The sequence below is a fragment of the Boleophthalmus pectinirostris genome, unplaced genomic scaffold (genome assembly GCF_026225935.1).
Source record: "Boleophthalmus pectinirostris isolate CB_2022bp ecotype Guang Dong unplaced genomic scaffold, ASM2622593v1 HiC_scaffold_18, whole genome shotgun sequence".
Classification (NCBI taxonomy): domain Eukaryota; kingdom Metazoa; phylum Chordata; class Actinopteri; order Gobiiformes; family Gobiidae; genus Boleophthalmus; species Boleophthalmus pectinirostris.
Window position 1 is genome coordinate 4,821,943 of NW_026571133.1, and position 25,190 is coordinate 4,847,132.

Below are 25,190 nucleotides of genomic sequence, written 5' to 3' on the forward strand. Positions count from 1 at the left end.
GCCAAAACAAAAGCTATAACTCATTTCATAATGTTGTCACGAGATAAACAGATGGAACAAGAATATAGTGGAGGCAGGAACGTGACCCAAATGAAACTTGTTGCATTGTTCTAGTTTCATATTAAAATAATTTTGTTTTATATAGTGTGTTTCATGATACCATAAGCGGCTGACATTATCGTTGTGAAAAGTATTGAAAATCAGATAATCTAATCGATACTGAAACTACTGTAGTATCGAAATTAGAGCAGGTCCTGATACTGAAAAAGTCACATTTACAGGACAGACATGAAGCTTTCCTGAATAGCTTTAGAATGATCTTGAGCTGTATCAGAACAAGTATAAGAGCACATAAGGACCACTGGGGGATTACACAGATATAAGACCACATGGGAATATAAAAGAAATTACAGTATTTTTTGGACTATAAATCGCACTTTTCTTTCATGGTTTGGGTGTTTCCTGCGACTTATATATTAAAATTTTCACACTGAAGTCGTGAGAGGTTCAAGTCTTGTGTGTCGGTATCTGCTGCTCCTGTTCCTCCTGAACCACTGTCACTTCACTCTACTGCACATGTCTCCTGCAGAAAGAGCCTTTGTCCTGTTTGTATCATGTCAGTCGATCGCAGCACTGAAAATTTTTAATTTAAACAAACTTATAAAGACGACTGAGAAGACTGAACACATATGCCCCCAAAAAGAAAATCATACTTTGCAGATTACAAGCTGCAAGTAGAGAAATCTGCAGCTGAAAACGTAATCAAGCAGCAGAAAGGAAGTTTTGGAGTAAGCGAGAAAAAGACACCAGGAGGATGCACCATGCAACTTTCCAGAAGTCACTGGATGGATGGACAAAGTCCTGGACTTCAGTGACACCGAAACCATCCTGTCGGGATTCAGAAAGGCTGGAATAATTCTAACTGGAACTGATGCTGAGTCTGACGACAGCGACACAGAAGAGGAAGCGGCGTCTGTTTACCTCCGGAGGTCGCGGAGTTGCTCAGAAGTGACACCGAGGATGAAGAATTGAGTGGATTTAGTGATTTGGAGTGAGATGGAGAGTTTAGTAAACTTGTTCTGTTCTGTTGTTTATGTTATAGTTTATCTGAAGAACTGTTCATATGTGATGTTAACAGTCTGTTGTTCTGTCTGTCTGTCTCTTCTGTTGTTGTTACTGGAACTTGACTTTTAAAATGAAATGTCGGGTTTTGGATTCTGATTTTAAAAAATAAATTTCCCCAAAAAAGTGTGACTTATAGTCCGTTGTGACTTATATATGTTTTATTTCTTCTTCATTTTGCATTTTTTGGCTGGTGCGACTTATACTCCAGAGGAACTTTTAGTCCAAAAAGTACGGTACTACGATTTAATACTGAAAATCACATTCTATTGCCTAAATAAAGAGTGTTTTTAATTTTCATTGTGGGATCAGAATCTGTATTAAAGGTACATAACACGTCGAGGCTCCAGCACCTGCTTGTCTCCATGGAAATATTATTGCTTTGTACAGAATGTTCAACAGTACAGATTAAATCTATCAGAAGAAAAACAAGCAGGTTACAGCACTACGCTACATTACAATTCAGATCTGTGGAGAGTTGCCCCTATTCACAGAAGGAATTGTTGTATTTTTGAGCAACAGAAAGACCTCTAATCAATAAATGCGAGATGACTGAGCTTGCAATGTTACATGAATGTGAAATTATTACAAAAGATCACTGGTATTTTGGTATTTTTCTCTTGCAATTTCACTCATTCATTAATAAGATGAGCATTAAATCTGAAAACTACAAGAACTGTTAATACATTAAAACATTAGTAGCTGTTTAGTGCTTAGTGGAGAGAATTTGAGCGCTTACATGAGCAAAAATGAGTCAGCTACTGTTTTTAGAGACAATTTTGGCAAATCTCCCACGCTTAATTACAGCATCGTTAAAAGTTCAGTAAAGTAAGTTGAATGTAGTAATTAGAAGAGTCTTACCTGAGCTGCAATGGCCCAGAATCGTGCCTCAAGGGAATCCAACGTCATCTGAACTCCAACAGCTGTGGAGAGATACAGACACAAAATAAGATTAAGTATAATACAATAGCAACAGAATAAACAACACGCTGAAAATTATGAGAAAAATCTGGACTAAAGGTGCACTGTGTAACTTTTCTGGTGGATGGTCTGCTGTCTGCTTGTCTCCATGGAGATGTTATTGGTTTGGCTAGAATGTTCCACAGTATGGCATTGTGCTAATGTATCTGTCGTAGCAGGACAGGAAGGTGGGCAGACCAAGTTACAGGTCAGATCTGTGGAGATGTGACCCTGCCATAGAGCTGTCAAAAGTATTGAAAATCTACTACAAATCAATGTTTATGAAAAAAGTCACATTTACAGGACAGAAATGAAACTTTCCTGAACAGCTTTAGAATGATCTTGAACTGTGTATCAGAACGAAGTACAAGAGCACATAGACTAGTACCATATTTTTCGGACTATAAGTTGCGCTTTTTTCATGGTTTGAGTGTGTCCTGCAACTTATATATTAGACTAGATACTGTCAGTGTGTCTTGTGTGTCAGTATCTGCTGCTCCTGTTCCTCCTGTACCACTGTCACTTCAGTCTACTGCACATGTCTCCTGCAGAAAGAGCCTCTGTCCTGTCTGTATCATGTCAGTCATTCACACCATTACATCTGTACCACAGAAAATGTTTTATTTAAACAAACTTATAAAGACGACTGGGAAGACTGAACACAAATGCCCCCAAAAAGAAAATCATACTTTGTAGATTACAAGCTGCAAGTAGCAAAATATACAGCAGGAAACGGTAATCGAGCAGCAGAAAGAAAGTTTTGGAGTGAGCGAGAAACTTGTGACACCAGGAGGATGCACCATGAAACTTTTCTGGAAATCACTGGATGGATGGACAAAGTCTGGACTTCAGTGACACCGAAATCATCCTGTCGGGATTCAGAAAGGCCGGAATAATTCTAACTGGAACTGACGCTGAGTCTGACGACAGCGACACAGAAGAGGAAGCGGCGTCTGTTTACCTCTGGAAGTTGTGGAGTTGCTCAGAAGTGACACGAAGGATGAAGAACTGAATGGATTTAGTGATTTGGAGTGAGATGGAGAGTTTGTTAAACTTGTTCTGTTCTGTTGTTTATGTTTTAGTTTATCTGAAGAACTGTTCATATGTGACGTTAACAGTCTGTTGTTCTCTGTTCTATTGTTTTTACTAGAACTTGCCTTTCAAGATGAAATGTCGGTTCCTGGTCTCTGATTTTATAAAATAAATTTCCCCCAAAACATGCGACTTATAGTCCGGTGCGACTTGTATATGTTTTTTTCTTTTTCATTACGCAGTTTTTGACTGATACGACTTATACTCTGGAGCGACTTATAGTCCGAAAAATACTATATACGTCCATGGACACTGTGGAACCTACCTGGACCACTGTGGGATCACACAGATATAAGACCAGATGGGAATATAAAAGAAAGTACTACAATTTAATACTGAAAATCATATTCTATTGTCTACATAAAAAGTGTTTTTTAATGATCATTGTGGTACCAGAATCGGAATTGAGTATCAAGTCTGTTCTTTAGTATTGAAATTTTAGTATAACAACAACACTAACTTGCTCACTGTAAGAATGCATATTTTCAGAGCATTATTGACCAATAAAACCACCCATAATTAAATAGATGATAAATCGATAAGTTTAATGCCATAGTGTTGAACATTCCAGGGAACTCAACGACATCTCCACGGAAACAAGCAGACGGCGTATACACCTTAATAGAAAAGTTACATAAGGCCCATTTAAATCACAGTCAGAAAAATAAAAAGTAATCGAAGAAACTCCTCTGTACAACTTGAACTGTCTGCATTGTAGCTGAACGGACCAATTATGGGTATTTTTCAGGAAGCTGTCAGTAAAAGAAGGTTAGAAAATGAAACTCAGATCTGTATAACTTTTCTGTGGAAGAGAGATTTCATTAGAATGAGTGGTGTTAAATTATGTCGTTATTTATTTCCTTGTGAATGTGAAGTCAGTTCTTGCCGCGCTTGACGCTTTTCTGCAATTTATTGTATCATGAAAAATGGTTTGTCATTATTATAAATCTAGAGTTATTTACACTCAAAAATATTACACTGACTCTACATTAATATATTATGTCACTTTTATTCTATCAATTTAAGCAAACAACAAGGACACAACTGGGTCCAAACATGAATTGCTGAGATTCTTGTTACATTTATTTAAAGTCTAAAGTCCAATATTACACAAAATTGACTCTTGTGAGCTTTAAGCAATGTTATAATGTTGTTAACTCGTCAAAAACAGACCTGGAGTTGTGCGTTGACTTATTTGCACATATATGAAAGTGTAGAGAGCGTTTCTTATTAAATTCATATTGTTTTTTATGTAAATTAAATGTAAATGAGTGTTGTGGTGTTCGTAGCTGGATGTCAGTGAATTAGAATATAACAAATTTGGCTGCTTAAGAATGCTTTGTGAATATGTTTTCTCAGCATATTCAGAAAGTGAAAGTTACAAAAAAACAGTACGAAAACATTTATGAATGACGCCCAATAAATAAAATTTCTTCTTAGTCCTTTTCGAACTTGTCTAATTTGATGTTATGTTACTTACTGGGAAAGGTGGAACCAAGTCGTTGTTTTGCGAGTTTCAAGTCTTTGACCTCAAGTCCAAGTCAAAAACAAGCAAGTCCAAGTCGAGTCTCAAGTCACAGGCCCATAAGTTCAAAGTCAAGTCCAAGTCGTCTGCTTTGAGCTTCAAGTCATTTCAAATCTTTAAACGAAAGTACCAGATTTTTGCAATTTCTATGAATTTTAATCAAAATTGTACTTAAAAAGTCACGGTATATTTATGTTTGAGTATTTATATAGTTGCAGAAAAGCATCTTGGGAAGATTTTTTGTGAATCGTTATGGTCAGAATAGAAAGAATTAAGATTTAAATGTGCTTAGGAACAGTTATTTAGTCATGTAGTCTGCCCTGAAATGGAAGGATAATGTTCTATGTACTTCCCTCTGTTTTACTGTATTGTACTTTATATTACTGTAGAACATTCGAGGGTACCACATCACAGTACTTCAGTTCCATCCAAAGTAACAAATAGAGAAGTGGGACGGACGTGTTCCAGTTTGTTCCTGTAAAACTCAGCACCACATTTATCAAGTGTAAAGAGAAAGTATTTTCTAAAAACATATTTTTTTTTAGGAGAAGCATCAAGTCTTCTCAAGTCACAGGCCTCAAGTCCAAGTCCTGAATCATTGACCTTCAAGTCCAAGTCGAGTCCCAAGTCTTAGGCTGCGTTCAGACTGCAGCCTGAAGTGACCCAAATCCGATTTTTTGGCCTCTATGTGACCTGTATCTGATCTTTTAATGACAGTCTGAACGACACAGATGCGATTTTTTTCAAATGTGACCCAGGACACTTGGATATGTGCTCCTGAAACTGATACATATCTGATCTTTTGACATGCGACTTCAGTCTGAACGGCCAAAGCGCATTCATCCACCTACACGTTATCAACAAGCCACAAACGTCACTATTCTGCGCTGAAGTAGGTGAAAATTGTTAATGAACTCTGTGTCACTGAAGTGAAGCACATCACCACTCACCACTCTTGGCTCCGTCTCCACATCCACACGTTCCACATCAACACGTTCCTTTCAACGTCGCTGCCGCTGTCCCACAAAACACCATGACTAAAAACCTCGTCCTTCTCCTTCTCAATCTCCTCCTTCAAACAAGTAAGTTGTTCATGTTCTGGCTCCGGTACGAGAGGAACTTTAAAATCTCCAGGTGCTCAATGCTCACGTCCATGTTTGAACAACTTCTGTAAACACAGAGCACGCTCGCTGCGGTTGACTTCATCGTGTCTCCAGTGTCACATGCGGGACACTTTCGGGCTGTTTACTGTTCACACTGGAGTCACATACAAGTCGCATTTAATTGGAAATGTGAACGACCTCGCAAAAACATCGGATTTCACAAAAAAATCGGAATTGAGCGTTAAGCCCTGCAGTCTGAACGTAGTCTTAGTCAAGTCTCAAGTCCTAAAAATAGAGACTCAAGCCTGACTCGACTTACAAGTCCTCACCTCTGCATACTGGATGTAGAATTCAGCATGTGCTTAAAAAAATCAATCAATAATTTAACATAATATCACAAAACAGACTTAAAGTTCAAAATGTTACTCAGTAGGTAAGTAGCTGTTTATTTTCTTATTTTTAGTTAGTAACATCTTTTGTCTGTTCTATCCAGCCGTGTCCATATTCTATAAAGCAGTTTTATAGAACAGCTTTAATTCTTCTAATGCAATGTAATCCTGAGGAGTGCTTTGAAACACTGCCGGCAGATTTTGTTTGAGTTGCATTTTGTGGTTCAAGTGGCCATTTTCGTTTTTTCACTCACATAACAATATATTTTTATTCCATAAACCAGACCGGACCGTTACTCGGGACTTAGCAGAAGTTGTTTCTCACCAAATAGTACTTTACATTTACTTAGTTGTATTTTGTCAGCACATTTTTAGAGCTGTTTTATGGGACTAGTTTAATTCTCCTAATACAATGTTACACTGCACAGTGCTTTGAAATACTGGCTGCTGATTTTGTTAGAGAGCATTTTTCAGTTTAAGTGGGCTTCTTTTATAATGCAGTAAAGCAATGGAACAATCTCCAGACTCAACTAAAAAACCCAAACAAACTCTGTCACATTTTTGGTGAAGCTTAAAGGTTTTATATTACACAGAATTGAATCTTGTGAGCTTTAAAACTCAGGTATAATGTTGTTATCGCATCAAAAACACACTTGGGGTTGTTTTAGTCCATTGAGGTTCATTTGGTATTCCGATATTTTGTGTTATTAGGTTCTTTTTTCAGACCAAGAGTTTGTTTTTCATACAGTTTTGATAAATAAATACTGTATTTTCCGGGCTATTAGATGCGTTCTTAAGCTTCCAACCCCATCAAAAAATGAGTGCGCGCCCCACAATCCAGAGCGCCCTTTACACGAATCCACTCGGGTGTCCCAGCACGACTTCAGTAAACTACAAAGCCGCACCACCACGCAAACACACTCGGAGCAGACAGCGAAAAACACCCACAGACACACTCATCACTCCACGCCGACGAGGAACGGAACGGAGGAACGAACCGAAAAAGCGAGTGCAATGTGCCACTTCTAGACACAACTGAACAACTGAGTCACTGCGAACACGCCGACAATCCGTTGGTCCCAGACAGCACCTCCCTACACGCCACAACTGAACAAAGCCCAGAGTCACCGTGAACGCCACAAACAAACAAAACCACTCACCCATCCAACTGTTGTGTTTCCTTTAAAGTCCAGTGCGGTTTATTTGTGAAAAAAGTTCGAAAATAGACCATTTAATGACTTTGTGTCTTATAATCCAGAGCCCCTAATCTAATGTTATATACGAAATACCCAGCATGTCCTGCAATAAAACGTACATCGGGGAAAAAGGGGGGTGTTCAGTAGACAAAAAAAGTAGCATAGAACAGAATGCGAGAAGGAAACAGTGAAGGCAAAACACAAACAAAAATAAAACAAAAAGCAGAACAGGAACAACTTAAATCGTCCATTTCTGACCAGTGTAAAAGACAGAACCACATTATGGATTGGGACGGAGCAAACAAAAATCATCTCTGGATTAAAGAGGCAATCAAAATACAGAAACGTGCCCACGGGACGATAAACCGGGACAAGGGGGCTTTTTGACTCTCACACACCTGGGATACTGTCCTGAGGAAGTCAGACTGCAGATGGCGCTGTCGTCCTGCCTCCACCAGCACCAAAACCTGTTTATATCAGCTGAGCAACACGACACAGCAACATCACATGACCACTTTGAGGAAGAGTGCAAGAAGCAGTCGAAACTGTCAGGTATGAAAACAAACTCTTGATCTGCAAAAAGAATCCGTGTATAATTTTGTTCAATCGTTTTTCAATATAAAACCAAAAATAAGAAAATGAAAAACAACTACTTTCTTCATTATTTAGCTCCAAAACCAAAATGAAAAAAAAAAACAGATAATGATTCATTTCATCAGTTTTCGATTTTGTGTTTAAATTAAAAATGGAAAAAGGGCCATTTTCCCGTTTCTGTGACTTAAACTGCGATGCTGGAATTTTGCGCCACATATAGACTGAACCAGGAATAAAACTAAAACCGTTTTCATTCCTGGTCTGGTCCTAACCTCAGTCCTGGTCTCAGTCCTGGTCTCAGTTCTGGTCTCGGTCCTGGTCTCAGGTCTGGTCTCAGTCCTGGTCTGGTCCCAGTCCTGCTCTCAGTTCCCAGTCCCGGTCTCATTCACAGTCTGGTCCCGGTCTGGTCCTGGTCTCAGTCCCAGTCTCAGTCCTGGTCCCAGACTCAGTCCTGGTCTAGTCCCGGTCTAAGTCCTGGTCTCAGTCTGGTTCCGGTCTGGTCCCGGACTTGGTTTAGTCCTGTTTTAGTCCCGGTTCAGTCCATATGTGGCGCAAAATTCTGTCATGCAAACGGGAAATGACCGTTATCTGTTTTTTTCTTTTTTTTTTCATTATTCATTTAAACAAAAAATCAAAAACTGAAAAAACTAATCATTATCCGATTTTTTCATTTTGGTTTTGGAGACAAATAATGAAGAAAATTGTTGTTTTTTTTGTTTTCCTATTTTTGGTTTTAGTTTGAAAAAAACGAATGAACAAATGATACATAGATTAAAAAGAACCTAATAACATTCACTTGGAGTTTTGTTTTGTTTCATTCACACGTTTGAGTTACTTTTTATTATTAGTCTGTCAACATCTCTAAAGCTCAAAATGCTCTGTTCCACTTTCTGATGTCAGGGCACATAAGCAGCCGTTATGTAACTTCTAAAGTGAAGTTACATAATGCGTCTTTAATATGAAATCATGAAGCAGATGTAAAGTTTAATTCTCCTAATGTCATATAATATTGGAAGAGGCTTTGAAGTGCAAGCTGCTGAGAGGTAATTTACACTTAAAGCCACGACAATTTTGTTTTTATATTACAGTACAAAGTAGTAGTAGTAGTAGTAGTAGCAGTAGTAGTAGTAGTAGTGGTAGTAGTAGTAGTAGTAGTAGTAATAGTGGTGGTAGTAGTAGTAGTAGTAGTGGTGGTAGTAGCAGTAGTAGTAGTAGTGGTGGTAGTAGTAGTAGTAGTAGTAGTAGTAGTAGTAGTAGTAGTAGTAGTAGTAGTAGTAGTAGTAGTAGTAGTAGTAGTAGTAGTAGTAGTAGTCAGTAGTAGTAGTAGTAGTAGTAGTGGTAGTGTAGTAGTAGTAGTAGTAGGTAGTAGTGGTAGTAGTAGTAGTAGTAGTGGTAGTAGTAGTAGTAGTGGTAGTAGTAGTAGTAGTAGTAGTTGTAGTAGTTTTTAATCGCTTTAGTTGTAGTAGTAGTAGTTTTGTTGTAGTAGTTATACTAGTTTTAATAGTAGTAGTAGTAGTTTTAGTGCATATTGGTGTTGTGTCCTGTGGCAAGACACTTCACCCATCCTAGTGGCAGTAGTAGTAGTTGTTGTTGTAGTAGTTGTACTAGTTTTAATAGTAGTAGTAGTAGTAGTTGTAGTCATAGTAGTTGTAGTAGTTTTAATCGCTTTAGTTGTAGTAGTAGTAGTTTTGTTGTAGTAGTTATACTAGTTTTAATAGTAGTAGTAGTTGTAGTCATACTAGTTTTAATAGTAGTAGTAGTAGTTGTAATCATAGTAGTTGTAGTAGTTTTAATAGTTTTAATAGTAGTAGTAGTAATTTGTAGTAGTAAGTAGTTAGTAGTAGTTGCTGTAGTTGTAGTAGTAGTAGTGGTTGTAGTAACAGTGGTTGTAGTAGTTGTTGGTGTAGTAGTAGTTGTAGTAGTAGTTGCAGTAGTAGTTATTGTTGTAGTAGTAGTTGCAGTAGTAGTTATTGTAGTAGTAGTAGTTGTAGTAGTAGTTTTAGTAATAGTAGCAGTGGTTGTAGTAGTTGTAGTAGTAGTTGCAGTAGTAGTTATTGTTGTAGTAGTTGCAGTAGTAGTTATTGTTGTAGTAGTAGTTGTAGTAGTTAGTAGTAGTAGTTTTAACAGTTGTAGTAGTAGTTTTAGTAGTAGTAGTAGTAGTAGTTTTAACAGTTGTAGTAGTAGTTTTAACAGTAGTAGTAGTAGTAGTAGTAGTAGTTTTAACAGTAGTACTAGTAGTAGTTGTTTTTGTTGTTGTAGTAGTTGTTGTAGTAGTTTTAATAGTTTTTGTAGTAGTTGTAGTATTAGTAGCAGTAGTTTTAACAGTAGTAGTAGTTGTTGTTTAATCTTTGTTGTCGTAGCTGTAGTAGTTTTAATAGTAGTTGGTAGTAGTAGCAGTAGCAGCAGCATAGCAGCAGCAGCAGCAGTAGTAGTAGTAGTAGTAGTAGTAGTTTTTCACCAAATACTACTTTGTCTTGAGTATCTTTTCTCTTTCTATTCAATATAACATTATAACTTTCTTTATCCACGAGTTTCCAAATGATAAAAAATTAGGGACATTACCACAGCAATAAACATATTTTTAATGGGTAAATGTCCTTTTTTTTTTTTTTTTTGCAAATAACAGAAAGTTGAATGAATGAATGAACAGTGTCTTTATAACAGCAGCTTTATTAATCCTCCTAATGTCTTGTAATAGTGCGTGGTGCTGTGAAATAGCGGCTGTAGATTTTGCTGTGGTGGTAATTTCCAGTCTAAGTATCCATGACTATTCTCTTAAAGTGTAATGATGATATAAGACTTGATGTTAAATGAGAGGGGCCATTTTCCAGTGTTTAAAGTGGATCTAAATGAGGCGTTTAATGTCCTGGGCGAAAGATCTGAACTTCTCTTACCAGTCCTGAGCTTAAACAGGCCAAACTGAAGAGGTGCTTTCAAAATTCAAATTATGAAAATCCTTTTACTGTAAGTGGCCCTCAACAGCACCTCCGCTGTACCAGAGCCCGACACTGTAAAAATATACAGTATTTTTTAACTAAAATGACTTTAATTTAGAATATATATTTGACTAATTGTAACGACGCTGCTGTGAGATTATTTTTGCTTGTTTAAAATACATTTTCAGCTACAATTTGTGCATTACATGTAACTTTTCTGTTGTTTTTTCTGATGGAGGGGCGTACTGCTTGTATCCATGGAGATGTTTTTGTTTTTTCTGGAATGTTCCACAGTGTATGGCAGTGAGAGTGTTTAGGCAAGGCAAGTTTATTTGTATAGCACAATTCGTACACAAAGTAATTCAAAGTGCTTTACAGAATAAGAAATACATTAAAATCATAATAAAAACAAATAAAAACATATATAATCATAAAGATTAAAATTAAAAAAGAGGGACATAAATTGGAGAGAAGAGTACAGAATGAAAACCTTTCAGTCATATGCACAGTCAAACAGAAATGTTTTGAGCCTGAGTGTTTACATGCACATCAGTGTCCCGGGTATGATCGGGTTTTTTGAGTATCCTGGTTCCATCATGGTGCATGTAAACGCAGTATCACGGTTTCAGTATCCCCCAATAAGCCAGTATCCTAGTTATGAGAAACCGGGATACTGTACGTGGGATATTCTGATAGTAACTGGGATACTGTGGCATGTAAACGCAGTATCCTGAATACTGCAGCATAAAGTTGAGTGTGCATGCGTCCAAAAGACAAACACTTTTCAGTTTTTTCATCACAACAGTGCAACAACAAATGTGGAAAAGCTGCATTATATTATCAAACGGGCTGATGTGGCTCTATAGTGGTTATGGTTTATATGTTGTAAAGTTGAGTTTATTTATGCAGAAGATTTTAATTAAGAATCTGCTGCAGTGTAGAACTTGTAAAATAGTGTTTGGAAACGTCGGGTTTGATCAGTGCAGTGGATCATAGCTCCATATCACTGGTTCAGATCTTCCCGAGTTTCCTCTGCTAAAGGAGCTCATGGTTGTTTGTATTTTTCCTTTTTTTATTAAGTATATAACTTTGTGCTTGCACATTTGTAAGATCATGTCAAGAAACTACATTTGATCATGTACACAGAGATATGAGTATCCCGGTTTCTCAGCACACATGTATACACAGTATCCTGAATCGCGCCATAACCGGGACACTGATGTGCATGTAAACACACTCATTAATCCAAATCCACTTTATTTCTATAGCACATTTTACAAACAAAGCAGTTTCCAAAGTGCTGCAATGAGATCATAAAGTGAAGACAACAAAAAGAAAAATAGCTAAAATTTGATCATACCAGTCCTAAAACAATAAAACCAGTAAAATCCAAACCATCAAAATCATAAAATAACAGTAAAAAAGTAAATTAAATAAACACCCACTTTTATTCTTTGATGTTTAACACTGTGTGAGTTGTGTGGTCCTGTGTCTTTTATTTATTTTACATTTATTTTATTGGTTTTATTTATTTATTGCTGTTCTGTGGTTTTGCTTTTATTTTATTTTACTGGTTTTATTTTTTTTAAGACTAGTATGATTAAATCTGAGTGCTCATTTTATCATTATATTATTATTGTTGTTATTAGTATGTATTTGTGCAGCACTTTGTTTATGAAATGTGTTATATAAATAAAGCAAAGCAAATCCCTATTCTGAATTTAAACAACTTTGAATATTGTTTTTGCAGTGTATTCTTGTTGAAGCGCATAAGTATAGAACGGGGGTCGGCGACCTTAAATACTCCCACAGAAAAAAAACACCCAGAGCCACAAAACCCTTCTGGCATCTAAAATGAGGATAACACTGCATATTATTTTTAAACCTGCATGGTCTGTATAAAAGAGTAATTAATGAAATGCTACAGAGAACATGTGTCCATTCATAAAGACGGTCTATGTGTCTGACCTGCAGACGTATAATCTCTGAAAAGTTTAACATGAACCATCTCCAACAAAACAGAAGCACAGGACAAACTCACCATCATCAGCACATCCTCTGTCACAGAAAGAACACTCATATTCCACTGAGCTTGTCTCTTTTAGTCCGACAGAAACAGAACTGCATCATGTTTTTTTCATTGCATATAGTCTATGCAAATTAGTCATGTGTTGTAAAATTTCGTTTCTGTAAAATGTGAACAAATCTGCACAAATCTGCATTAAACACATTATTACTCAGTGTCTTTTTGAGACACTGAATCCTCGCAAGAAATAAAAATCCAAACTTAAATTATCCACCTGCAGCAGTGCTCCGTCATCATTTATCGCGTGTACCACGTAGCATTAAATGTTCTGTTTTCTTCAGAAACTTTTCTTTTCTTGGGCTCATCCATCGTTTACCGACCAGGAGTCAAAAAGTTCAATAAATCAAGCTGCTGGTGTAGATTCTGGCAAGTCTGGGCTGCCAGATCTGTGCTGGGTGTTGCACATTGCACATTTTTTGAGCAACAAAAATATTAAAAACATTTTATTTGAATGTTACAAGATTACAATTGTCTACAGCAGGGGTGTCAAACTCATTTTGGTCCGGGGGCCGTATCCAACCGACTTTGATCCCAAAGGGGCCGGATCAGAAAACTCATGTCATATAAACCCCAAAAATAACAATAAGTTCAAATATTTGTGCAGAGAAACACAAATCTATTACAGAAATCTTTTTTAATTGATGAACTCTTTCTTTTACAAAATATTATAATATTATGAACAACCTGAAACTTAAAACAATTTCAACACAATGTTTTAACATGAACTTGTTTAAAATTAACTTGTAGAAATAGGAATAAGTCAATTTTTGTTGAAAATCCTGCACTCGGCTCCACTTTTCTCATGTTGGACATTTTTCTGATGAGGGTGTCACGGTCAACAGTCAAAACGATCGTCCTTTAAGAGCGTTTGGAAAGAGACAAGTCTTCATTTGTGCTGCTCTGGTGGGAGGGGCCACGTACAGAGACGCTGGAGACGCTGCTGTGATAAACACCGCAGAAAATTTACAATATTTTAATAAAAAATAGAATTTAAATATTTTAGTAGAAAATCAGCCGAGGGTCAGATTAAAGGTCTTGGACAGTCGGATCTGGCCCCCGGGCCGTATGTTTGACACCTGTGGTCTACAGATTTAGAATTACATTTGAAAATGAACAAACTAAAATAATAAAAAAATATATAATAAAAATACTACAACAGAAGGATGAAAGAGCCACATGCAGCTCTGGAACTACAGGTTGACTGACCCCTGCCCACAAAAAGCTAAAATATGTAAAGATAAATCATAAAATCTATCCTACAGCTAGTCTGGAACAATCCATTTCTCAAATTAAACTTATTCAAATTAATCTTCTGAGTTTAAACACTATTCTTGTTGAAGTACATGAGTATAGCTAGACTCCTGCTGCCAACACAAAATTAAAAAGATAAAAGTCTAAAACCTAAAATAGTGTTGGTTGTAGCTCCAGTGATTGGTCGTGTCAGATTATGAGGGTGTGTGTGTGTCTTTGGGGCCACAGAGGGACCAGAGTCATTACATCATTTTCCAGAGCTACGACACACATGGACGCACAACCACACACTGCACCAGACACATGTGACACTTCATATTAACATCAAGGTTCAAGGTGTTTTCTGAGAGTATTTTTAAACAGCCAAAGAGAGAAGGGCTCCTGCTGTAGGAGCTTCTGCTGAAATATTAAAACGCCGTTCCACTTTATAACCGAAAAGGTCTAAAACGTCAATAGGCCCACTGCGAATTCTTTTTGTACTAAAATATTCAGCTGTTACGTTTAAAGGACCTTTAAAATTTCTTTCAAGTAATTTTTCGTGCCAATTAATAAAATCCTCAGAGAGACTATTATAAAAGCAGCTCTTAAAGACAAAAAGCTGAGCGCTGCACGATGTTTTAATCTGATTTTAAAACTTTATCTGCTGTAAAATTGTAAGAAGATGCAGTTAAAGGGGTGAATTTAGAGCCACGTTCCATATTTGGAAGTGAGTATCGTAGCAACCAAAGAGCCAATCAGGAGTGAGGCTGTTGAACGTAATGCACACGTACCTGCCCCCACTGCTGATTTGTTTGTTATTAATGTTCATATCTTGATTTATGGACAATAGTGAAATAAAAACACCAGGGTCATGTACAGAGAGTTAATACAAACATTATAAGACCAAAATGAGGAGCGTGACAGCCACAGTTACAGAGAGACGGGTGAGGATTTTTCAATAAAAAGTGAACAGGAGCCAGAACTGATGGACCCGGAAGGTTGGCTATGTCCATTTATATATATCAGTGATTTTCAATAGGTGAGGCCCGCTTGCCCTGGGAGGCACCAAAGAGCCACTGGGGAGATGAGAGACACACAGACTAAACTAAGACTGATCCCAGGACTGAACCAGGACTGAGTGTTGGGACGGGCCCGAAGGTGCACCCACGTAGACCATCGAGTGACCGCAGGCGAAAGGACTTTGCGGACACACTGCTCCACGGGTTTGGGGTTCTCCCTCTCTCTCTCACTCAAGTCCAAGATGAGTTTAGTCCTGGTTTAGTCCTGGTTTAGTCCTGGTTTAGACCTGGTTTAGTCCTGGTTTAGTCCTGGTTTAGTCCTGGTTTAGACCTGGTTTAGACCTGGTTTAGACCTGGTTTAGTCCTGGTTTTAGTCCTGGTTTAGACCTGGTTTAGACCTGGTTTAGTCCTGGTTTAGACCTGGTTTAGTGGTTTAGACCTGGTTTAGACCTTTTAGTCCTGGTTTAGTCCTGGTTTAGACCTGGTTTAGACCTGGTTTAGACCTGGTTTAGACCTGGTTTAGTCCTGGTTTAGTCCTGGTTTAGTCCTGGTTTAGACCTGGTTTAGTCCTGGTTTAGTCCTGGTTTAGAGTCCTGGTTTAGTCCTTTAGTCCTGGTTTAGACCTGGTTTAGTCCTGGTTTTAGTCCTGGTTTAGACCTGGTTTAGTCCTGGTTTAGTCCTGGTTTAGACCTGGTTTAGACCTGGTTTTAGTCCTGGTTTAGACGTTTAGTCCTGGTTTAGACCTGGTTTAGTCCTGGTTTTAGTACCTGGTTTTAGACCTGGTTTAGTCCAGGTTTAGAAGTCCTGGTTTAGTCCTGGTTTAGACCTGGTTTAGACCTGGTTTAGTCCTGGTTTAGACCTGGTTTAGACCTGGTTTTAGACCTGGTTTAGTCCAGGTTTAGACCTGGTTTAGACCTGGTTTAGTCCTGGTTCTGGTGATTCACTGATGTTTAAAAGTCTCCTCAATTAGACCTGCAGGCAGTTGGGAAATTTTTACTTTTTACAAAAATTGTTTACGAATGCACTTAAAAAACTCACAATTCAAAACCAGTTTGAAAACGCTGATATATATACCATCTGTGGTGGTGACTGGCAGTTAGTGAGATAAACACACTGGTTATCCTGTACTATGTTAGATTATTACAACATTATTTACATATTTGATACAATTTGTGATTAAACAAGCAATTTTGAAAAGTAACTGTCTCTAGAAGTTTTTGGTTGGACCCGGAAGTGACATGATCTCTTTACCAACTGCATTTATTTAACATAACTGATATACTGAATAGAAAGTGCATGAGTAGTTTACACAGTGAGTCTGTGCTTCTTCCTCCTCTCAGTGTTTAAGTTTCTCATAAGAAAGTCTGACACAGTAGCTGTAGTGGAGGTGAGAGCGGTTGAGTCATGGAGTTTTTGGACCAATCACGGCTCGGCTCCTGTTGCTTTGGAAACGTGACGTGAAGCCGCCCGCCTCCCCGGTCACAGCTGTACAGAGGTGTAGGTGTATCTGCTGTCAACTTTTCAATAAAAACTATAACTCAACTTCAACGGGTGACAAAAGATTAAAGATAAAAGGGCATTCGTGGGAGGAGTTAGTCAGACTGTGAAGAAAATTTTAAATAGTCTTAATGTTTTACACAACTACTTTACCTGGGCACAGTTTCTTTTAGACTAAATACTGATAATATGCAGCAGAATTTGTCTTTGAAGATACAGATTTGTGTATTATACAAGTTTTCTTACATGAAAAGAGTCAAACAGTTATTCCTTGAAATTAAAGGTGCACTATGTACTTTCTTAGGTGAAGTGTAAGCCACCTGTGTCACCATGGAGATGTTATTGCTTTGCCTGAAAAGTTTAACACTGTGGCACAAAACCCTCTCCACAGATCTGACCTGTACCTCAGTCTACTGACAGTTCACATTAGGGTCAGTTCCATTTCTAATTTCTACCCCCTCCCTTTGCCCCTTGAAACTGAGCAACAAGGGTTCGGGGTTGGAAGTAAAACCCTTACGAGTTGGGACACCCCTTCAACAATCACGTACATCATAAGTATTCTCCACCAGCTTTTACGTAAGCAGACACGACAAGATTTTGCCAGAAATCCAACATGCCGTCTACAATTTGTGATCTTCTTTGGCCTCCTGGTAGGAACTATCTTGCCAGTGATTCACAAGGCATTCTGGGAAATTGCTCAGACCCCTACGGCTGGAGTGTGCCTCTGAAAAATCTTCGTTTGCAGAGGTATATAGCCCTACCACTTTCCCCTACCTCTCTGCCATAACAGTAACTAGGACACCCTCACCCTGACACGTGAACACGCAAAAGGAGGGTTAGAGAAAAGTGTTTTGGCCAAGTGGAGTCATGGGATTCAGCCTCAGTCTCCAGCTGAAACAAAAATACAGACGTCTTCCCGGTGCAGAAATGTACAAAGCGCTGCCCTGTGATTGGTCCAATCACAAGAAAACGCTTCAGTTGGAGAATTTGTGAACTCACAAGGCAAGGTTAATATTGTGGAACATTCCAGGCAAGTCAATACCATCTCCATGGAAACAAGCAGGTGACACTCCACAAGAAAAAGTTCTGGAGTTGACCTTGAATTAAAAATAAATCTCTTATTATTATTTATTTTCAGCTCAGAGTGTCACAGGGTCACACACGCGACACTGACCGAGACGTTTACTGTATTTACATGTCGACTCGAGGGCTCTTCCTTTTATTAAAATGACCAAATCTTTTTTTTTTTCCTGTAAAAACTCGAGCGGGTTTCTCTCTGGACGAGTGTGTGTTGCCAGGCAACATCAGTTTATTGAACGTCGGCTATTTTGGTTCTGCATACAGAGCCACAGTGAAACAGGGACTGAACGGAGAGAGGAGATCCTGCTCCACGTTTATGTGACAAACACCAAGTCAAGAGTCCGAATCGAAAAGTATCGAAAATCAGACACTCATCAAGATCATAAACCCGACGTTTTTCCATGTGTCTGAGCCAAACTAGTCTTGATATGTTGAATAAGCAGTTCCTGAGATCAGAGTAAGTCTGCTGTCTTTTGTCTGCGTCTAATTCTAAAGCCTTTTAAAGTCTGATAATCAGGAGGTGCACTGGTAGCATGACATTCATTGTTAGCTTTACTGTGACGGCAAAACTCTGCTCTTGTCTCTGAGAAACTTTTATAAACTCATCACAGTGAACAATAAGAACGCTCAAAATGTGTAAGGTAAGTGAGGAATAACTAACCTGATTTAGTCCTGGTTTAGACCTGGTTTAGACCTGGTTTAGTCCTGGTTTAGTGGTTTAGTCCTCCTTTAGACCTGGTTTAGTCCTGGTTTAGTCCTGATTTAGACCTGGTTTAGTCCTGGTTTAGTTCTGGTTTAGATGTGTTTTAGTCCCAGTTTAGACCTGGTTTAGTCCTGGTTTAGACATGGTTTTAGTCCTGGTTTAGTCCTGGTTTTGTCCTGGTTTAGACCTGGTTCAGTCCTGGTTTAGTCCTGGTTTTAGACCTGGTTCAGTTCTGGTTTAGGACTTTGGACAACTGCAAGCTGTTTAAATGAACTAATTCTGCTTTTCACGCTTTTACGACAGAAAGAAAATCAGGTATCGAGACTTTAACCGAGTATTTGCACTTGATACTGAATAAAATAAAAAAATAAAAAATGACAGAAATGGGCCTTTCCTGAACAGATCTTGACCTTTATCAGAGCTACTATAAGACTACACGGAAACAAAATGAAAGTATTTGGTGATAAAAATGTGTAAAAAAAAGACACTTAAAAATGTTATATTGTCTAAAAAAAAGATTGATTTGAATGCCCAAAATCTGTATCAAGTTTATTGCTTTATATCGAGAAAACAATTTGAAATTTCAATATTGTGAAAACGTCGCACAGAATAGTTTTGACGACAAATAGAATTATCAGAATTAGTATTTGACATTCAGAGACAAAAACTGTAATTATGTTTGACAGAGAAAAAGCCAGCCCCAGATACATAAACAGTCATTTTGTTGTCTGCTGGTTCAGATGTCAGAACGAAGACAATCAAAACAATACTTTACATTTGCATCGACATGTTCATGGATACGATTTCGCGCAGACAACGGAATATTACTGTCAGTCTGAAAATGGGAAATCACAAACACGGACAGCGTTACAGACATTACAACCAAAGGCTAAATTAAAAAAAGATCAAGATTACATTTTCAAACTCTTCACAACAAGAAACACCAAAGAAAAGATCTGGGTTTCTGAGTACCACCAGATCTAAACCAGGTTCATAACAGGTCTATTCCAGGTCTGATCTAGTACTAAACCAGGTCTAAAAGTGGACTACAATAGGGATTAGGGTCGCCTACAAAGAATTGTAATTTTCATTCCCGCTCCCACCTGTATCTGCGATATTTTGTCCCGCTCCCATCCGCAAGTCCCGCAAGATGGGGAAGTTCGGTTTCTTAAGCTCTATCAAACAAGGAGAAGCGGAAAGAAATTGTCTAAAAGGTGCGCGAGATTAGACGACGTCTGCAAATTTATGCTGCTTTAAATATTTTTATTAATGCCAAATAAAATATCCAGCACAAATGATGTATGTAGACATTAATACATACATTAATCATTTATATATTTTACTTTACACTCATATTTAGTGTCTCCGCTCAATTTAATTTCTCTCCAGCGACTACAGTAGGTCAGGAATCAGAATACACTAGACGGTTTGCAAATGCCCTGGAAGTTGTAGACTGCACACCGGCCAATCAGTGAAGAGCTGTGAAGCCATGACGTCAAACTCAAGCATCTGTCTGGGTCCTTTTTGTGTTACAGCACAACAGTAAACAAAGCGGTCGAGATGGATGTAGACGAAGATCGAGGATTTAAAGCCGGAACAAAGAGAATGTTTGGTGAATTTTATCAAGGGGAAAGACGTTATTGTCCTTCTTCCTACGGGATTTGACGCATTACACACGTCACGACCAAACAGCAGCGATTGGTTAAATAAAAAAGTACCCGCCTACTGTCGAGCGAATTAATCCTAATGCTGCGAGGTCAGACAGTTTCCACGAAGTGAAACCAGCTGATGAACCAGGCTACTGGAATTGCCCATCTCTACTAAATAAAAGTGAAAAGGTAGCTGTTAACTTGAGAACTACCACTACTAGGTGGAACAAAGCATTTTGAGCTTTGGAGATGTAGGCAGACTAATAATAAAAAGTTACTCAAACATGTGTGAATGAAACAAAACACAACTCCAGGTCTGTTTTTGACGAGGTAACAACATTATAACATGGCAAAGCTCACAATAATCAGTTTTCTGTAATACAGAACATTTAAAAATACATTCACTAGCTAGGACGACACCAACAACCACATAGTGTGAAGGAGTTTATTGATAATTTACGAAGCGAGGCAGAGATGGCTGGGTTGAGACTGTAGGTGGGGGCTCCGTCTCAATCTTTAATTGGCCCAGCCAGAATGGGACCCCCCTTGTAGGGGTCTTATGACTGAAAGAGAAAAGAAATAGGGGATGGGAGGGTGGGTTCGAGTTCGCCAAGACAAACTGGGATGATGGGCCTTTGGCTGCTACATACAGGAGGCTTCTGGGAAATTAGAGGCGTGGTCGGAGGTGAGTTGTGGTTCGCTGGTGAGAGGAGAGGGCGGCTGAGGCGTGGTCCTGTTCCTGGATCTCCGTTAATCATATTAACTACATTTATGTAACTTTTCTGGTGAAGAGTCCATCACTTTTCTTTATAGAGCTTTTATTGCTTTGCCTGGAAGTTGCAAAAGACATGCACACATTCATGGTGTCATCTGCCTGTCTCCAAAGATATAGACACCGATATAGACACCTTTAATGCCATAAATCGACGATTCATGCGATGCAAAGTTAGTTTTAGTTCATTCTATCGACACAGACATTTACACTGACTGTTGTAATAATAGATTTGCTTTGGGTGTTTTGTGGAGTGGGTAAGACTTTTAGAGTTTTTAGCACCAGTGACCTCTGCAAAATACAAGGACTGGATGGAATATTTTAAAAAGTGTCTCCACACGTCTCCAACACTCTGGCTCACTAGGAAATAAGGTCCTATGTCCAAAATTCCAGACTGTCCCTTTGTGTTTTGAGAGAAAAATACCATTTATTTTTATTTGTTTCTGCTCTGATATCAGTTAATATTGGATAGCGTCAGATATTTAAAACGATAATATCTGTATCGGGACAAAGAAAGCTGAATCGGTGCATCCCGGGACTACACAATTTCCACTGTAGTTCTCAACAAGAAATTATCCAAAGGAGGACAAATATGGGTGGGTAAAATTAAATTAGACAAACCCACAAACTGAAAAAGCTCACGTCCCACAGTTTTAATGATTTCTCTTGTTTTGTCTCTAAATTTCATCTTGCCATTTTGTTCCATATTTCTGTCTGAAAGTGAGAAACTCCTCCTCAAGCGCCGCCAACACGGATCCACTGAAACTAAAGAGCCAAAAATTAAAAACCAACTCAGCGTAAAATTCTGTTTCTAATGATTTATCTGTTTTTGTCTGGCTTTCTTTCGTTTGGATGTTTTCTTTCTTGTCCCTCCTTTCTCGCCATTTTCACTCCTCCCACTCTTTCTTTTCCTTCTTTCTCCCATTTCTTCCATCACTCTGTATCTTCTCTCCTTCTCTCTCTCTCTCTCTCTTCCCTCTCTGGCTCTTACTTCCATCTCTCTCTTCCTCCCCACTCTCTATCTTTGCTCTCTGTTTCTTTTCCTTTTCCCTCACTCTCTACCATCTCTCTTTTTTGCTCACCCGCATTTCCCCAATCTCTCTTCCTTCTCTCCCCCTCTCTCCTCTTTTTCTCCACCCCTCTTTCTACTCCCACCTTTCCCCTTCTCCTTTCTTCGGCCTAACTCGTTGTTTCCCCTTTTCTATTCCTCTTTTTTCGATCACTCTCCCCACTGCCCCCTCTCTCTCCGTCTTCCCTCTCTTTCCATCCTCCTTCCCTCTCTTCCCACCTCTACCCCCTTTCGTCTCCACTCTCTCCCTCGTTCTTTCCCTCTTCCCTGTCTTCTTACCATTACCAGTCTGTCTCCCCTCTCATCTTTCTTTCCTCTTCCCTCTCTTCCCAACAGTACCTCCCTCCGTCTCTCCTCTCTCACCCTCTCATCTTCATTCCCTCTTCCCTCTTCCCAAAATGACACCCCTCCGTCTCCCCTTGCTCCATCTTTCTTCCCTCTTTCCCTCTCTCCAACCATTACCCCTTTCCTTCTCCCCTCTTTCTCCCCCTCTCCATCTTCCTTCTCGTTTCCATCTCTTCCCATATTACCTCCCTCCGTCTCCCCTCTCTCCCCCTCTTCCCTCTTTTTCCACCATTACCCCCCTCTGTCTCCGGTCCCTCTCCATCTTCCTTTCCTCTTTCCTCTCTTCCAACCATCCCACCATTACCTCCCTCCATCTCCCCTCTTTCCTTTCCCTCTCTTCCCACCATTATCCCTCTCCACCTCCCCTCTCTCCCCTTTTCCATCTTCCTTCCCTCTTCCCTCTCTCCCCAAAATTACGCCCCTCTGTCTCCCCTTTCTCCCCATCTTCCTTCCCTCTTACCTCCCCTCCCACCATTATCCCCCTTTTCATCTCCCCTCTCTCCCCCTCGTCCTTCCCTCTATCCCTTTTTCCTCTTTTATCACCATTACCGCCCTCCATCTCCCCTCTTTCCCCGTCTCTCCATCTTCCTTCACTATTTTCCCACCATTAACCCTCTCCGTCTCCCCTCTCATCTTCCTTTCCTCTTCCCTGTTTTCCCAACATTACTCCTCTCCATCTTCCCTCTCATCTTCCTTTTCTCCTCCCTCTCTTCCCACCATTATCCCTCTCCGTCTCCCCTCTTTCTTCCCCTCTCCATCTTTGTTCCCTCTTCCCTCTCTTCCCATTATTACCCCCCTCCGTCTCCCCTCTCTTTCTCTCTGCATCTTCCTTCTCTCTTCCCTCTCTTCACACTATTACCTCTGTTCGTCTCCCCTCTCCCCCTTCTCCATCTTCCCTCCCTCTTCCCACCGTTACCTCCCTCCGTGTCCCATCTTCCCTCCCTCTTCTCTCTCTCTCCTTCACACAGTAGCATTAATCAATCACTGCGTCCCTGATTAGTACCTGTGGCGTCCTTCTGCACGTGTCCCTCATCAGCACGTCTCACTCTGTCCTTTTGCTCTTGGTCGGTTACATGAGACACAAATCCTCACAAAGGATAAAAAAGACAAAACATGTGTGATCATGAAATAAAAGCTCACGCTAACCCAGTATGGAGACGTAAAAGGGACATATGATCTGTGTTATAATGTTGTTTCCTCATCAAAAACAGACTTAAATGTTTAACACACAAATCCTACATATTAAGGCTTACAGTATTTATTGGACTATAAGGCACACTTAAAGTCCTCTCAAAAATGTTCTCAAAATCTTATGTATTAATTCTGGTTGTGTTTACTGACCTCAAACTGATTTTATGTGGTACACGGCGCTCAAAAATCTGTCAAAAATGTTTTAGTTCGACTGGTAAGTGAAGCTGCACTGCTATATAGTCTATGCCAGACATGTCAAACTCAGGCCCGGGGACCAAATTTGGCCCGCAAGATCATATCAAATATGTATTAGAGGTGACCTGCCGGCTACAGATAGACTATAGAGGCTTTATTTATTTAAAATGTTATTATTTTATATTCTGCTTGTTCTGGATTCAATGTTTAAGCAAAACTATTATTAAACATTTATTTTAATAAGAAAAGGTTTAACATTACATATCTCGAAAGAAGAGAAAACATGCAGGTGTTGTTGAAATTTTTCAATAAATATTTAGTTAGGCCCACGACTTAGTCCCAGTTTTTTTTGGCCTCTGTGAATTTAAGTTTGATGCCCCTGATCTTTGCGTATGACCTGCAGACATATAATCTCTGAAAAGTTTTACATGAACCATCTCCAACGCGATAGAAGCACAAAACAGACTCAGCTTAAGCAGCACATCCTCTGTCACAGAAAGAACACTCATATTCCACTGAGTCGTGTCCTTTAGTCCGACAGAAGCTGAACCACATCAGGGCACAAGGAGCGAGTTGTTTTTTCAGACCTTATAGTTAATGCAAATGAGCCATGTGGTTTTAAGTTTCATTCCTGTAAAATGTAAACAAATGTGTGCAAAGCTGCATTAAACTCATTATTACTCAATGTATATTTGAGTCGTCCTCATAGGAAATAAAAAAACTAACTTAAATGATCCACCCACATTCACGTTCATAATCCACATTCACCAAGACAGGGAGGCAACGACAGGCAAATTACACCACGATCTGCCAATGGATCATAGACGCTTGGGCCAAGGATCAGTCTCAAGCAACATCCATTTGTTTTGCTTAATGCGCCTTATGTATGAAAATAAATTAGAGAATTCATCTTTACTGATATTGTGCCTAATAATCCGGTACGAATTATAGTCTGAAAAAATACTGTAGTTCTTTTCTCAAACTGAAATCACTCATCACTCATTTGGATGAATTCAGCCCTGGAATTGCCAATCTTTACTAAACAAAAGGTCAAAAGTAGCTGTTAACTTGATGTCAGAATAATTTTATTATCCCATATTTGCTAAATACTTGTGTGATATTCTAGGCCTATGAGTTAACCATTTATGTAACTACAATTCTTTGATTTATAATGTACCAATCACTTGTATGAAAATGAATAACCTCTGTGTGTTTGACAACTGTGTGCAGTGTCCTGTCGCTCTAGTGAACCTCGAGATGATTCCTCACATGAAGCCAACTTCCCACTGTCACACATGCAAGAGTTATGATGGTGTCTGACCATACCTAAGGCACCTCCTGATTGTTAATCATGTTTTATGTGTTTGTACTATGCATAGCTTCATCAGTTTCTTATTATGTCTTTGCTGTTTCCCCTTCCCCTTGAGAATTATCGTT

At 39.0% G+C, this 25,190-nt stretch overlaps 1 protein-coding gene across 1 annotated transcript in view; it reads right to left on the reverse strand.

Moving 5' to 3' along the window:
- The window catches only part of cacna2d4a (calcium channel, voltage-dependent, alpha 2/delta subunit 4a), a 305,574-nt gene that overhangs the window by 45,406 nt on the left and 234,978 nt on the right, over nt 1-25,190 (reverse strand). Inside the window, exon 28 of the mRNA XM_055154037.1 lies at nt 1,984-2,045. Coding sequence (XP_055010012.1) covers nt 1,984-2,045 — 62 coding nt within the window. The remainder of the gene's footprint in view (nt 1-1,983; nt 2,046-25,190) is intronic.